General features: G+C 40.9%; 1 protein-coding gene across 1 annotated transcript in view; it reads right to left on the bottom strand.

Annotated features, from left to right (window-relative positions):
- Positions 1-10,264, bottom strand: part of DLG4 (discs large MAGUK scaffold protein 4) — a 403,179-nt gene extending 392,915 nt beyond the window's left edge. Inside the window, exon 1 of the mRNA XM_053718431.1 lies at positions 10,195-10,264. Within this exon, the coding sequence (XP_053574406.1) occupies positions 10,195-10,224 (30 nt within the window). The 5' untranslated portion in view covers positions 10,225-10,264. The remainder of the gene's footprint in view (positions 1-10,194) is intronic.
- Between the last annotated feature and the right edge of the window lie 7,918 nt (positions 10,265-18,182).

The following is an 18,182-nucleotide window of genomic DNA, read 5'->3' on the forward strand; positions in this document are numbered from 1 at the left end:
AGAACATTGCACTTGTTCCACTGCATAAATGCCAGAGTAGATTTTGAGCAGTGTTTTGGGTCGTTGTTTTGTTGAAATATCCAGCCCCGTCGTAACTTCAACTTTGTGACTGATTCTTCAACATTATTCTCAAGTATCTGCTGATATTGAGTGGAATCCATATGACCCTCAACTTTAACAAGAATCCCAGTACCGGCACTGGCCACACAACCCCACAGCATGATGGAACATCCACCAAAATTTACTGTGGGTAGCAAGTGTTTGTCTTGGAATGCTGTGTTATTTTGCCTCCATGCATAACGCCCCTTGTTATGACCAAATAACTGAATCTTTGCTTCATCAGTCCACAGCACCTTCTTCCAAAATGAAGCTGGCTTGTCCAAATATGCGTTTGCATACCCCAAGCGACTCTGTTTGTGGCGTATGTGCAGAAAAGGCTTCTTCTGCATCACTATCCCATACAGATTCTCCTAGTGACTACATCTGCAGCAAAATCATGTTGTAGGTCTTTGGAGGTGGTCTGTGGGCTGTTTTTGACACTTCTCACCATCCTTTGCCTCTCCGAAATTTTACTTGGCCTGCCACTTCTGGCCTTAACAAGAACTGTGCCTGTGGTCTTCCATTTCCTCACTATGTTCCTCACAGTGAACACTGACAGCTTAAATCTCCGCTATAGCTTTTTGTAGCCTTCCCCTAAACCATAATGTAAAACAATCTTTGTTTTCAGGTCATTTGAGAGGTGTTGTGAGGCCACCATGTTGCCACTCTTCAGAGGAGAGTCAAAGAGAACAACAACTTGCAATTGGCCACCTTAGATACCTTTTCTCATGATTGGATGCACCTGTCTATGAAGTTCAAGGCTTAATGGGCTCACCAAACCAATTGTGTGTTCCAATTAATCAGTGCTAGGTAGTTACAGGTATTCAAACCAACAAAATAACAAGGGTGCCCAAATTTATGCACCTGTCTAATTTCGTTTGGATGCATATTGCACATTTTCTGTTAATCCAATAAACCTCATTTTACTACTGAAATATTACTGTGTCCTTCAGTTATTTGATAGATCAAAATGAAATTGCTGATCCAAACACCTAATTATTTATAAATGAAAATCATGGAAATTGTCAGGGGTGACTAAACTTTTGCATACAATTGTATATTTACATACATACATACATACATTCCATTCATTCATACATATATTTATTATATATATATATATGTATATATATATATATATATATATATATATATATATATATATATATATATATATAATATTGCCCTTTCCATTCAAACACCTTGTCATTTACAATATACCCGTAAAGTTATATTTCTATGAATAATTTTTTTATTATTTAGTGTATATATGAATGTAACACTTTAGTTTAATATATTTATGTTGTGTTTGGGGCACATTTATTTTTAGCTCTAACCTTTTATGCGAGGTCTTCAGTTGCGCTAGACAGATAAGGGCAAATTTAGATTGGGCTCGACCCTACGTGTTTATTCTCTACTTGTATTAAGCACGCAAGTTAGCGTGGTTGCGATATTGCAATATTGCTCCCTCACTAACATTAGAGGGACATTTGTAGTCTAGCCCTATGTATGCATAATAAAAAGAGAAACTGAGCAATTAGATATCTTAACTCGTTTTGAGTGCTTTACTTTGCAGTTCATCAACTGCCGCATAGTAATGGAAAAAAGATAACTTACATAATTACAATTGGTATTAAAGTGTTATCTAGCCCTTAGTCTACACATTTTTTGCACTAAAACCTCAACATTAAGATGGCATTGTTCTGCTTTTAAACCTTTTCATGCTATATGTGATTTTTTTTAGAAAGAGAGTGAAAATTGGTGTCTTTTTTATGACCTATTAAAATGTTGTTTTATACATTTTTATATAAGCACTAACATATCCTACATGTTTGTGGAATCAGGGATCAAGTCTTGTACCTTTATAACCCTGTTGGTAGAAGGACAGACTGAAGGACCAGTCCTGTCTGTTTTACAGTACATATAGGTAAATTCTGCCCTAGATAAACAGAAACATAGGATTTTGGCTGAAAAGCATCAAGTTCCTATCAGATGGAAAACTAATTTTGATCAATGTCACCATGTGGTGGTAATAAAAATATATGTCCCTCTCTCTGCAATAGCTGTAGGGACGTACTAATAGCTGCCACTTATATATGTGATATAATATAATCCAGTTTGGGGGACATATACTTTGTCCTTAAGTTACCTTGCTGATAAAAAGTATATAATATCAGTATCAACATATGGTAAAACACAACAGACATTTATCAGAGCTAAAACAAAAAAGATAGAAATAAGTAGAGGAGGCAAGATGAGAAACATATTACCATAATCTAGGACAACCCCAAATATAAAACCTAAATATACCCATAGACAGGATGATAGTTATCTTGTTGTTGTCACTGTGTTGCCTTGAAGAGACTGGATAAACTCATTGATACATCACAAATGTATTACAGGTGACAAAATAACTAATAATACTTTTCCATCACTACTTGACTATGTAGGGAATGTCACACCATATTTTGCAGATTACAGTCACTTTCTTTGAATCAATGGATTATGTTAGTTCTTTGATTTGTTTGGTGTTGATTTCTTTTTCTGCTCTGGACTCATGTATTGAGTCAGGCTGTCTGCGTTTTTGGTATGATTTTCATTTCTGCTAACTTCCATGTATAACCACCTGCTGTCCTTTGACCCACCTTTAGATCAAAACTCTGCTTATGCCTGAATACTTGTGCAAGGCTTTGCTTCTTGATCTGGTCTTCCTTCTGGTAATTGCTTTACCCTTGTTTGCTGACTGAATACCTCTGTGTGATCCTTCACAAATGTATCATAGAGAGTTTACTGTATGCTGCTACAAGTTTAACATCTTGTTACCTGAATACCTCTACATTACCTTGTACTTTTAACAGTTTGCCACAACCTTGCAATCCCACTTGTATGCTATACAACTCTTGTTCAGGTTACTCTGTTTGCCATTAACTGGACTGAGTTAATATCAACAGATTATTCCTCCCTTCCAGACCTCTTATTATAGCTACCCTGACTGACACTGAACTGGGCTTATATAATCAGATGGTTCTGTATTGCAATACCTCTTCTTCTTTTTCCCTTTTCTTGCCATTTACTGGACTGAGTTTATGTAATCTGAGTACTACTTTACTTCATAATTTGGCCAACTAACATCCAGTCTCTAGCTGGATTGCCTTCTTTTTCTTGCTACATCTACTGCTACAGGTATTTTTCACTTTATATTTAGATCTAGTATCTAACCAGTGGATCTAATGTCAAGATTACACAAGTGTATTATTGAAATTTCCAAAGCTACTCTTTATTTGTCTTTTTTACCCTACAGTGGGAGGGCCTGACTAATAATTCCCTCCTCCATGTATCACTTTGTTAGCCTGTAGGAGGAGGAACAGACTACTTACTACTACAAGTAGAATAATCTCCCTCTGTGCTACCCTGAAATGTAAATGACAGACTCATACGTCCTCTGTATTTTATCCTGCCATTAAGTAATATATTCATAACTCCCCTGCAGTGAGAAAACCTAGTCATAGCTCCTCTCTGTGTCATCATGCAGTAGAAAGGACATACTCATAGCTATTCTCTGTCTGTCACAAAGTCACCTTATGAGGAGAACTATATTAATATGTACCTTCTGTCACCATTGAATGATTGGAAGAATAGTCTTGTAGCTGATAGTTGCCCTTCTGTGGGAAGGGCAGATTCATGGCCTATAATTGTCTGCATTACCCTTCAGTGGGACAGCCAGACTCACAATGCCCCTTTGTAAAATAAAATTACCTTTTATTGTAAAGGACAGATTCAAAGCTCCCTTCTAACTGTGTCATCTTGTAGTGGGAAGAACAGATTCATAGCTCCCTTCCCGCACCCTTCGTCTCACTATCTTTTTTAAGATAATAAATTCTCGTTTATAGATGTAATTAATGTAACCAACAGAAAAGGTTTGAGAGAAGAAGAGGAGCATTAGAGAAATATCTATGTATGCATAGGTATTAATAAGTCACAGGCCCTGTTAAACTTCTATATTATAAATAGCATTCATGATTGCTGGTTAGTTGTCAGAGGAGTCCAACCCAACTCCTTAGGGGAAGGAACACTTTAAATAAAATTTCAGCCCTATACAAGAAAATTGATTATTGCTAGGTTATTATTGTTGTATGGATCCTTAGTAGATTATGATACATTTTTATGGACCAAATTATTAATAGACAAAGTTGCTGACTTGCATACGCATTCAAGGTCTCTTCTACATATGTAACGTTGCTCTAGAAATATAGTGGCTCACTAAAACATATAGGGCTAGATTGCAAGTTGAGAGATAAATATTGCTTTAGTGAAAGTGATATTTGCGCATCACTGAGTAATACCAGCGCAGGTTATTTCCTCTGGTATTACAAGTTGTCAGCAATGCGAATGCAAGCTTGCCTTCGCATTGTTGGGAAGCGTTGTGCTCATGAGAGCGTGCTTCCATAGGTTCCAATGTTAGCCTCGTTCTCATGCCGTGACACACGGCATGAGAACTAGCGCAGTGAAGGGGGTAAGTAGCGCAGCGATGGCAGCAAATTGTAAATATATAAGTATCTGAATATATACATATATATTTATGTTAATATGTGTATTTACATATAGTAACACATACATATATATGTACAGTATATAAGCATATACATATTTATTTACTGGGAAAACACAGTTCCCATGAACTGCAATGTAAAAAAACTTATTTTTTTTAAACACCCTACACCCACCAACTTTAGCCCCCAAAAACTGCCTGGTGCAGTTAGTTTATTAAAAAATAATTTTTTTATCTTTAATCAAATATACACCACTGCATTTTCGGAGCATTTGGGGCACATTTATAAAATTAACCAGAGATCTGACCTCTGGTTAATTTTATAAGCGCTAATTTCTACCGGGAGCTCGTGGTAGCAAATACCAGCCACTTGTAATGGCTGATTATTTATTGCTCGCCCGCAAACGAGAAAATTTGCCCATTTGCGGGCTTGATATAAATTAGCGCTCCACTAGAAATCTAGCCCATAATAAATGACTAAGAATAAAATGCATATACCGCTATGATCCATAACATAACTTGGAAAATTAATGACAGCTTCATCCTGTACACTAAAAAAGAGACTATAACAGTCACTTAATTCAAGACACAGATTCCACCGCTCATTCCTTAGCACTGATACACAAACCACAATTTAAATCATATACATTATATTTTCATATCTTCATAATATACATGTGATACATTTATATTAGGATCCATATAAAACAGTTTTAGTGACAAACTTCAGACTCCACTTCAGACATACAGATAAAAGGGGATAAACGACATTCAAATATTCTATCCAATACTTTAAGAGACAGACACCATTACTGTCTTATAATATAAACTGTATAATGTGCTCAGCCTTTATGCTAAAGAATGAGATCATTTACAGTTTCATAAAATTAAAGAATACATTGTAAACCCATGGTGGTGAACCTATGGCACAAGTACCTAAGGTGTCACTAAAAACAAATTTGCTAACACTGCACCTCAGGGCTTCATACATACTGCTTCATTTCATTGGCTGTGATTGTTGTGTTAAATAAACTATTAGGGTTAAATAAACTATTTTTCCTAGAAACACAAGCTATATGTCAGCTAATAAAATTGTATTATTAATATATATTGTGGATTTATAAGAAAATATAACAGTAATTCTTTTATGTCCAATTCATTTTTAAAATTCATACCATGGACACTCAAGATGATTTTTTCATAGAACATTATTACCAATTTGGGAACACACTGTCCTTTTATCTTTTCTCTACACTGTCAAAAAGGTTGACCATGTCTGTCCTAAACACGCAAGATACATAACGCATTTTAATAGTTTAGTGTAGATGGAACACATAACCCAAACATATACTCACTAATGTCCTATAAAATAATGTGGATATATAATTGAGGTTCCATCTTATACATTACAGACGCTACAAACTATAAACCCTTATGAAACAGATTCCATCACTTGTTTATATTCTAGGTTATCTGATTATAATCTTCAAGACTTAATAAGGTTTTTATAGTTATTCAATTATATGAATATACAAATGTGTATGTGTTGTGTATGTGTGTGTGTATATATATATACTGTACATATATATATATTATAGATATAAATAAATATATATATATATATATATATAAATCACAGAGAGGCCAACAACTTGTTTTCTCAACATAACAAGTTAGAAAAAAAAATATGAAATGCGTGTCCTCTCTGTGCTTAAATATATATATATATATACTGTAAATATGATGTATCACTCACTTCTCCAATAAACATCTGCCTGGGTGCTCTTAAAAAATAAAACTTTTATATAAAGCACCAGTCCATAGATAGGCACTCCAGGTCTTCATCTTCAAAAATGTTAGTTTACTCAGCATCAAAATATAAAAGATAAGTGGTTTTATATGTATATATACTGTGTGGAAAAACAAAACAAAAAAAAATAAAAAAAATACAGGTGGCCCTCGGTTTACAACGGTTCAATTTACACCGTTTCAGAATAACAACCTTTTTTTCAGTCATGTGACTGCTATTGAAAAGCATTGAGAAGCAGTGCATTGATTAAAATAGCCAGTAGGGGGAGCTGTCCGCTTTTGTTGCAGCAAAGATATGCAAGCCAAGCAAGCTGAAATAATTCAGGTTAACCAGACCTGAGCTATCGAGCAGATTTCAAAGTAACAAGATCTTCCTGTCTATAAATCAGTCCAGATTGGAATGCATAGAAAGAACTGTTTGCAGAAAAATGCAAGTAATGCAACTGTGTTGTGTGATTATTTCATTAGGTTTATAATGCTGTTTAGCAAATGTTTTTGTTCATTTAACTTATTTTAATTATATATTCTGTGTTGTGTGATTATTTTATTAGGTGTATAATGCTGTTTAGCATGTAAAGTCTTCATTTCAAAGCTTTAAAAATAATGTATTAGGTGTTACTTATGACAATTTTGAGAGGAGCCTGGAACCTATCTCCCTCACTTCCCGTTGACTTACATTATAAACTGGGTTTCAATTTACAACGGTTTCTATTTACAACCATTCCTTCTGGAACCTAACCCCGGCATAAACTGAGGGCTACCTGTATATATATATATATATATATGTGTGTGTGTATATATACTGTATATATATATATATATATATATATATATATATATATATATATATATATATATATATATATATATATATATATATATATACATAGAGCTACAGTGCGTGCATGCTTATGTGTATTATTATGACATATAATAGTTTTTGAGTACTGTAATTACATCACAAATCTAAATACAGGGAATACCCAAATCAGAGTTTCTCAGTAATTCATGAAATAAAACAATAAAACGTTCCACTATTTTTTTAGATATCAAAGTTTACATTTTTCAAATAAAAACTATATATTTTTATATAATAGCTATTCAATATACCTCTTTTCTGATAATGTAGATGAAGTGAGTTGACAAGCAGATTGTTAAAGCATTAAATACAAAAAAGTACTGTACAGGAAGCAGTAGGAGGAGTTTAGGCACAAGGAAAGATTATACTGAGCAATGGGAGAAGATATATAGAAGCTTATATGAAACAAAAGATGGAGTCATAGGGAAAGGTTGTGTTATCATTTGGAATATATATATATGGAATTAGAGGAGGTAGAGAGAAGTTATATGGATCTACAGGAGGAGTAGCTATAGAAGTTATATGCATCAATAACAGTTATATGCAACAATACATGAACATATTGTGCAATAAGGATTATAGCAAAAGGTTTCATGGAGAAATAGGAAACGTTATAGAAAAAGAGTATATCAGCAATTGGAGGTGATAGGGAAATGTCATATGAGCCATATATGGTGTTATAGAGAGAGAACTCAAATTGAATATTGTGTTTAGAGAAAGTGTGTTAAAAGAGTATAAATGGACCAACAGAAGTTGTAATATGGGGATGTTCTACAAAAACAATAAAAAAGTTATATAGTGCAGTATGAAGAATTATGAGGAGGGTTATATAGTAAAATGTATAGATATGGTTTTAAAGAGACGTTGTGAAGCAAGTCATTTTTGTGCTACTCACAGTATAACTCTTTGTTTAACCACAACAAATGGGTTAAACACATAGGTAAAGTCCTGCTCAGGAGGCAAGCTTTGCAGGTCTTAAGTGGATATAGTCGGTGATTTGCGGGGTCGTGTGACAGCCCCTGATGACTGGTGTGCCATCTGTTTCCTGCTCCCACCATCAGTTATCTGCAGCTCCCGAGCATGAGTTTATCTATGTTTTGAAGAACACATAAGTGTTCCCCTGTGAGCAGTGCAAAAATGACATGCTTTAACAAACTAGAGAATGTAATATTTCCCCTACAATGTCCCTTTGAAGGCACAATCTGATCAGTAATAGGGCATTATACGGAATATCAGTAGGTGTTATAGCAATGGGTTATAAGGTCCACTAGGAGGTATTTGGAGATCTTACAAGGAGCAACAAGACAAGTTGTGCAAGAGGTTATATGAAGCAATATGAGTTAGAGAGACATGTTAGAGAGGTTATATGGAGCCAGCAGTATCATTACAATAACCAGTTAAAAGGAACAGCACAATGTGGTAAAGGAAAAAGATTTATGGAACAGTAGCAATTACACTAATATGTGTGTGTATGAAGTTGAAGGAATTATATAGAGATGTTATTTTGAGCATTAGGGAGTTTACATGATAATATATGGACAAATAAGAGAAGTTATATGTGGCAAGCTACACATATGACTGATTTACAGAGTGAAACATATACATACACATTCCTATATAAATATAGAATTATAGATATATATTTGTAGGTAGGTAGATAGATAGATAGATAGATAGATACATTTACAGAGCAAACAGAAAACATATGTTGTGAATTTTAAGTGTATATTACCAAGAGTGGTTATCTGCGTTAATATGATTTGCTGTATCTCACAAAATAATGAGCTATATGAGGCATTTGAAGGAATTATATGATACAGTGATATGTAGCAATAATGCAAATTACATAGAGCTGTTGCATGAGGCAACAGTAATTATATATAAAGAATAAAACATTAATATGTGTCCAAATTGTATACATGAAATAATATTTCGCAATGGGTAAAAAAATATTGTACTAATAAAAATTCAAAACATTTTCTATGAAAAGTTTACACAATATGGTTTCATAATGGAATATTTCTGCTGAAATTACAGGTGGTTTATATGCAAGAACAAAATAAAGCTGCCTTAAGATATTTCAGACTCTTTACTGTGTAGAAATTCCTAGATTGATGAATTTTAGCATATAAAATACAAATGTCACACATGAGAAAATACCAGGTAGATAATAGCATGTATTCAGCACCATGGAGAGAGGCCCTGTGCCATTCTTAATGAATATATATACTGTATGTTATAAATACTGCACAGACACCCATGTATATATGAGAATCTTTTGATATACACATGCACGTATCAGTGATAATGTTTCCTTTTCTATGTGTATGGAAATAAATTGCCTCTTTCTAGGTGTGATATATATCCCTATAAGAACATTGCTATGTAAAGAAAGGAGACTGTGTATTGAATTATTTTTATATGTGTGTGAGAATATATGTACGGGTGAAAGTATATTAGATGCAGGTTTCTTTTCATTTTTACGTGAATAAAACAGCATGTATTAATATGTGTGTGATTAATGTGTGTATATTTTATTAAATGTTTTTTAATGGATGCACATGAATGTGTGTGATGTATGCCCTTGTAAATGTATATATCTTTGTGTGTATTTCAAGTATGTGCAAGTGTGTTTCTTGTGTCCCTATATTATGTATGTGTGTCTACATCTGTATCATTTAGTGTGTGTTCCTATGCAGCGATAGTACAAGGAATAGAGTGTAGAAGCTCCCCGTGTATGTTGGAGCAGGTAAGATTTAAGACAAGGGAGCAGGAAGATAACAGTGATGGTTACTGGGAGACTGGATAGAGGAAGTGGATGGGTAAGAGGAGGGGGTCAGTGAGGGAGCCAGGTGACACTCACCGGGCAATTTCTTACCTTAGTGGTGACAATACACAGACAATCCATGGTACCGGCTGTCACCTCCACCGCTTAACCACATCCAAAATCTCTGCAGGATCTCCCCCCTCCCACCCCTTCTGCTCTCCCCTGTCTATCCCCCCACCCCTATCTAGCTATCTATCTTATCTTAGACGCCTTCTGTCCTTCTCTTGGGTAACTCAGCATGAAAAGAAAAGGGAGAGAGAGGGAGAGGAGGGGAAGAGGGATAGGATGTGTGTAAGAGAGGGAGAAAGAGGGAGAGAGGGAGGAGGAGAGGGAGAGAGAAAGAGGGAGAGAGGGACCAGTTCTTGTGTGTAAGAGAAGGAGAAGCCTGCAGCCTTATGGGTGTTATGCAGGGAAGGAGGGAGGGAGAGTAGAGAAGGGAGGGAGAAGGGAGGTAGAGACAGAGAAAGAGAGAACGGGAAGAAGAAAGAGAGACAGAGAGAGAGAGAGAAGAGGGGGTGGAGAGAGAAGCCCACGCGATGGTGGTTACTCACGAAGACACAGTGACTAAGAGAGGGGGAGAGAGTGAAGGGAAGAGACAGAAAAAGAGAGAACAAAGCATGAGAGACTGAGACCTGAGGAAGAAAAAGAGCTAATGGTGATGGTAGCAGTGTGTGCTAAGTGCAAGGCAGCTAGGGTGTTAGAACAGGAAGGAGGGACACCGAGAGAGAGAGCGAACAGGAAGATAGGAACAGAGAAATAGAGATGGGAAGCAAACAGAATAGCATGCTTGCTTGCCTGTATATAAAATACATGCCTATTAGTATACAGGTATAGTTCCATACTTAATAACCATTAATTACTTGAAATCTTAAAAGATAAATAGAGGATAACTACATTGATTCAATATATAGAAATGTAGACAGAGAAAATGAGTCTTTTTAAGATTTGTTTGCTTTAATGGAATCATACAATATGTATTTGTCACCTTTACCTTCTCTCTGTGAAATCTTTGTGGGGATACCTGTGGATTATGGGTCAGCATCACCTCATAATATTCCTGAATGTCTGCAGAGAGAAAAATATCAATGCTCCCACTCACACACATGAACCATCACGTACAGTTTCCCGGATAATAAACTCAGATCCTTACATTACCCTCTATCTTCTATTCAGTACTCTTATACTTCTGCCCCTCTCATCCATTACCCTCACAAAGCTCCCCCCCATACCCAGCCTCTATATACTGCTCCCCCATACCCAGCCTCTATATACTGCTCCCCTCACACCCAGCCTCTATATACTGCTCCCCCCATACCCAGCCTCTATATACTGCTCCCCTCACACCCAGCCTCTATATACTGCTCCCCTCACACCCAGTTTCTATATACTGCTCCCCCATACCCAGCATCCTTATACTGCTCCCCCATACCCAGCCTCTATATACTGCTCTCCTCACACCCAGCCTCTATATACTGCTCCCCCCATACCCAGCCTCTATATACTGCTCCCCTCACACCCAGCCTCTATATACTGCTCCCCCCATACCCAGCCTCTATATACTGCTCCCCCCCATACCCAGCCTCTATACACTGCTCCCTCCATACCCAGCCTATATACAGGGAGTGCAGAATTATTAGGCAAATGAGTATTTTGACCACATCATCCTCTTTATGCATGTTGTCTTACTCCAAGCTGTATAGGCTCGAAAGCCTACTACCAATTAAGCATATTAGGTGATGTGCATCTCTGTAATGAGAAGGGGTGTGGTCTAATGACATCAACATCCTATATCAGGTGTGCATAATTATTAGGCAACTTCCTTTCCTTTGGCAAAATGGGTCAAAAGAAGGACTTGACAGGCTCAGAAAAGTAAAAAATAGTGAGATATCTTGCAGAGGGATGCAGCACTCTTAAAATTGCAAAGCTTCTGAAGCGTGATCATCGAACAATCAAGCGTTTCATTCAAAATAGTCAACAGGGTCGCAAGAAGCGTGTGGAAAAACCAAGGCGCAAAATAACTGCCCATGAACTGAGAAAAGTCAAGCGTGCAGCTGCCAAGATGCCACTTGCCACCAGTTTGGCCATATTTCAGAGCTGCAACATCACTGGAGTGCCCAAAAGCACAAGGTGTGCAATACTCAGAGACATGGCCAAGGTAAGAAAGGCTGAAAGACGACCACCACTGAACAAGACACACAAGCTGAAACGTCAAGACTGGGCCAAGAAATATCTCAAGACTGATTTTTCTAAGGTTTTATGGACTGATGAAATGAGAGTGAGTCTTGATGGGCCAGATGGATGGGCCCGTGGCTGGATTGGTAAAGGGCAGAGAGATCCAGTCCGACTCAGACGCCAGCAAGGTGGAGGTGGAGTACTGGTTTGGGCTGGTATCATCAAAGATGAGCTTGTGGGGCCTTTTCGGGTTGAGGATGGAGTCAAGCTCAACTCCCAGTCCTACTGCCAGTTTCTGGAAGACACCTTCTTCAAGCAGTGGTACAGGAAGAAGTCTGCATCCTTCAAGAAAAACATGATTTTCATGCAGGACAATGCTCCATCACACGCGTCCAAGTACTCCACAGCGTGGCTGGCAAGAAAGGGTATAAAAGAAGAAAATCTAATGACATGGCCTCCTTGTTCACCTGATCTGAACCCCATTGAGAACCTGTGGTCCATCATCAAATGTGAGATTTACAAGGAGGGAAAACAGTTCACCTCTCTGAACAGTGTCTGGGAGGCTGTGGTTGCTGCTGCACGCAATGTTGATGGTGAACAGATCAAAACACTGACAGAATCCATGGATGGCAGGCTTTTGAGTGTCCTTGCAAAGAAAGGTGGCTATATTGGTCACTGATTTGTTTTTGTTTTGTTTTTGAATGTCAGAAATGTATATTTGTGAATGTTGAGATGTTATATTGGTTTCACTGGTAAAAATAAATAATTGAAATGGGTATATATTTGGTTTTTGTTAAGTTGCCTAATAATTATGCACAGTAATAGTCACCTGCATACACAGATATCCCCCTAAAATAGCTATAACTAAAAACAAACTAAAAACTACTTCCAAAACGATTCAGCTTTGATATTAATGAATTTTTTGGGTTCATTGAGAACATGGTTGTTGTTCAATAATAAAATTAATCCTCAAAAATACAACTTGCCTAATAATTCTGCACTCCCTGTATATATACTGCTCCCCCGTACCCAGCCTCTATATACTGCTCCCCTCACACCCAGCCTCTATATACTGCTCCCCCCATACCCAGCCTCTATTTACTGCTCCACCCATACACAGCCTCTACATACTGCTCCCCCCATACCCAGCCTCTATATACTGCTTCCCTCACACCCAGCCTCTATATACTGCTCCCCCCATACCCAGCCTCTATTTACTGCTCCCCCCATATCCAGCCTCTATATACTGCTTCCCTCACAGCCAGCCTCTATATACTGCTCCCCTCACACCCAGCCTCTATATACTGCTCCCCCCATACCCAGCCTCTATTTACTGCTCCCCCCATACCCAGCCTCTATTTACTGCTCCCCCATACCCAGCCTCTATATACTGCTTCCCTCACACCCAGCCTCTATATACTACTCCCCCCATACCCAGCCTCTATATACTGCTCCCCCCATACTCAGCTAATATATACTGCTCCCCCCATACCCAGCCTCTATATACTGATCCCCCCATACTCCGCTAATATATACTGCTCCCCTCACACCCAGCCTCTATATACTGCTTCCCTCACACTCAGCCTCTATATACTGCTCCCCTCACACCCAGCCTCTATATACTGCTCCCCCCATACCCAGCCTCTATATACTGCTCCCCCATACTCAGCTAATATATACTGCTCCCCTCACATCCAGCCTCTATATGCTGCTCCCCCTATACCCAGCTTATATATAATGCTCCACTCACACCCAGCCTCTATATACTGCTCCCCTCACACCCAGCCTCTATATACTGCTCCCCTCACACACAGCCTCTATATACTGCTCCCTCACACCCAGCCTCTATATACTGCTCCCCTCACACCCAGCCTCTATATGCAGCTCCCCCTATACCCAGCTTATATATAATGCTCCCCTCACACCCAGCCTCTATATACTGCTCCCCTCACACACAGCCTCTATATACTGCTCCCTCACACCCAGCCTCTATATACTGCTCCCTCACACCCAGCCTCTATATACTGTTCCCCTAACACCCAGCCAAAATATAATGCTCCCCTCACACACAGCCTCTATATACTGCTCCCCTCAAACCCAGTATCCTTATACTGCTCCCCTCACACCCACCATCCTTATACTGCTCCCCTCACACCCAGTATTCCTATACTGCTCCCCTCACACCCACCATCCTTATACTGCTCCCCTCACACCCAGTATTCCTATACTGCTCCCCTCACACCCACCATCCTTATACTGCTCCCCTCACACCCAGTATTCCTATACTGCTCCCCTCACACCCAATATCTTTATACTGCTCCCCTCACACCCAGTATCCCTATACTGCTCCCCTCATACCCAATATCTTTATACTGCTCCCCTCACACCCACCATCCTTATACTGCTCCTCTCAAACCCACCATCCTTATATTGCTCCACCCTCACACCCAGCATCCTTATACTGCTCCCCTCAAACCCAGTATCCTTTTACTGCTCCCCTCACACCCACCATCCTTATACTGCTCCCCTCACACCCACCATCCTTATACTGCTCCTCTCAAACCCACCATCCTTATACTGCTTCCCTCACACCCACCATCCTTATACTGCTCCCCTCACACCCAGTATCCTTATACTGCTCCCCTCACACCCACCATCCTTATACTGCTCCTCTCAAACCCACCATCCTTATACTGCTCCCCTCACACCCACCATCCTTATACTGCTCCCCTCACACACAGTATCCTTATACTGCTCCCCTCACACCCAGTATCCTTATACTGCTCCCCCCTCACACCCAGTATCCTTATACTGCTCCCCTCACACCCAGCATCCTTATACTGCTCCCCTCACACCCACCATCCCTATACTGCTCCCCTCACACCCAGTAGCCTTATACTGCTCCCCTCACACCCACCATCCTTACATTGATCCCCTCACACTCACCGTCCTTATACTGCTCCCCTCACACCCACCTTCCTTATACTGCTCCCCTCACACCCAGTATCCTTATGCTGCTCCTCTCACACCCACCATCCTTATACTGCTCCCCTCACACCCACCATCCTTATGTTGTTCCCCTCACACCCACCATCTTTATACTGCTCCCCTCACACCCAGTATCCTTATATTGCTCCCCTCACACCCACCATCCTTATACTGCTCCACTCACACCCACTATCCTTAAACTGCTCCCCTCACACCCAGTATCCTTATACTGCTCCCCCCTCACACCCACCATCCATATACTGCTCCCCTCACACAAAGCCTCTATATACTGCTCCCCCCCATGCACAGCCTCTATATATTGCTCCCCTCACACCCACCATCTTTATACTGCTCCCCTCACACCCAGCATCCTTATACTGCTCCCCTCACAACCACCATCCTTATACTGCTCCCCCCCCTCCCACCCAGTATCCTTATACTGCTCCCCTCACACAAAGCCTCTATATACTGCTCCCCCATACACAGCCTCTATATACTGCTCCCCTCACACCCACCATCCTTATACTGCTCCCCTCACACCCACCATTCTTATACTGCTCCCCTCACACCCAGCATCCCTATACTACTCCCCCTCACACCCACCATCCTTATACTGCTCCCCCTCATACCCACCATCCTTATACTGCTCCCCTCATACCCACCATCCTTATACTGCTCCCCTCACACCCAGCATCCTTATACTGCTCCCCTCACACCCACTATCCTTATACTGCTCCCCTCACACCCAGTATCCTCATACTGCTCCCCTCACACCCAGTATCCTTATACTGCTCCCCTCACACCCACCATCCTTATACTGCTCCCCTCACACCCACCATCCTTATACTGCTCCTCTGAAACCCACCATCCTTATACTGCTTCCCTCACACCCACCATCCTTATACTGCTCCCCTCACACCCACCATCCTTATACTGCTCCCCTCACACCCAGTATCCTTATACTGCTCCCCTCACACCCACCATCCTTATACTGCTCCCCTCACACCCAGTATCCTTATACTGCTCCCCCCTCACACCCAGTATCCTTATACTGCTCCCCTCACACCCAGCATCCTTATACTGCTCCCCTCACACCCACCATCCCTATACTGCTCCCCTCACACCCAGTAGCCTTATACTGCTCCCCTCACACCCACCATCCTTATACTGCTCCTCTCAAACCCACCATCCTTATATTGCTCCCCTCACACCCAGCATTCCTATACTGCTCCCCCTCACACCCACCATCCTTATACTGCTCCCCCTCACACCCACCATCCTTATACTGCTCCCCTCACACCCACTATCCTTATACTGCTCCCCTCACACCCAGTATCCTTATACTGCTCCCCTCACACCCACTATCCTTATACATCTCCTCTCAAACCCACCATCCTTATACTGCTTCCCTCACACCCACCATCCTTATACTGCTCCCCTCACACCCACCATCCTTATACTGCTCCCCTCACACACAGTATCCTTATACTGCTCCCCTCACACCCACCATCCTTATACTGCTCCCCTCACACCCAGTATCCTTATACTGCTCCCCCCTCACACCCACCATCCTTATACTGCTCCCCTCACACACAGTATCCTTATACTGCTCCCCTCACACCCACCATCCTTATACTGCTCCCCTCCCACCCAGTATCCTTATACTGCTCCCCTCACACAAAGCCTCTATATACTGCTCCCCCATACACAGCCTCTATATACTGCTCCCCTCACACCCACCATCCTTATACTGCTCCCCTCACACCCACCATTCTTATACTGCTCCCCTCACACCCAGCATCCCTATACTACTCCCCCTCACACCCACCATCCTTATACTGCTCCCCCTCATACCCACCATCCTTATACTGCTCCCCTCATACCCACCATCCTTATACTGCTCCCCTCACACCCAGCATCCTTATACTGCTCCCCTCACACCCACTATCCTTATACTGCTCCCCTCACACCCAGTATCCTCATACTGCTCCCCTCACACCCAGTATCCTTATACTGCTCCCCTCACACCCACCATCCTTATACTGCTCCCCTCACACCCACCATCCTTATACTGCTCCTCTGAAACCCACCATCCTTATACTGCTTCCCTCACACCCACCATCCTTATACTGCTCCCCTCACACCCACCATCCTTATACTGCTCCCCTCACACCCAGTATCCTTATACTGCTCCCCTCACACCCACCATCCTTATACTGCTCCCCTCACACCCAGTATCCTTATACTGCTCCCCCCCTCACACCCAGTATCCTTATACTGCTCCCCTCACACCCAGCATCCTTATACTGCTCCCCTCACACCCACCATCCCTATACTGCTCCCCTCACACCCAGTAGCCTTATACTGCTCCCCTCACACCCACCATCCTTATACTGCTCCTCTCAAACCCACCATCCTTATATTGCTCCCCTCACACCCAGCATTCCTATACTGCTCCCCCCTCACACCCACCATCCTTATACTGCTCCCCCTCACACCCACCATCCTTATACTGCTCCCCTCACACCCACTATCCTTATACTGCTCCCCTCACACCCAGTATCCTTATACTGCTCCCCTCACACCCACTATCCTTATACTGCTCCTCTCAAACCCACCATCCTTATACTGCTTCCCTCACACCCACCATCCTTATACTGCTCCCCTCACACCCACCATCCTTATACTGCTCCCCTCACACACAGTATCCTTATACTGCTCCCCTCACACCCACCATCCTTATACTGCTCCCCTCACACCCAGTATCCTTATACTGCTCCCCCCTCACACCCAGTATCCTTATACTGCTCCCCTCACACCCAGCATCCTTATACTGCTCCCCTCACACCCACCATCCCTATACTGCTCCCCTCACATCC

This window comes from Bombina bombina, chromosome 6 (assembly GCF_027579735.1).
Source record: "Bombina bombina isolate aBomBom1 chromosome 6, aBomBom1.pri, whole genome shotgun sequence".
In the NCBI taxonomy this organism is placed as follows: Eukaryota; Metazoa; Chordata; class Amphibia; order Anura; family Bombinatoridae; genus Bombina; species Bombina bombina.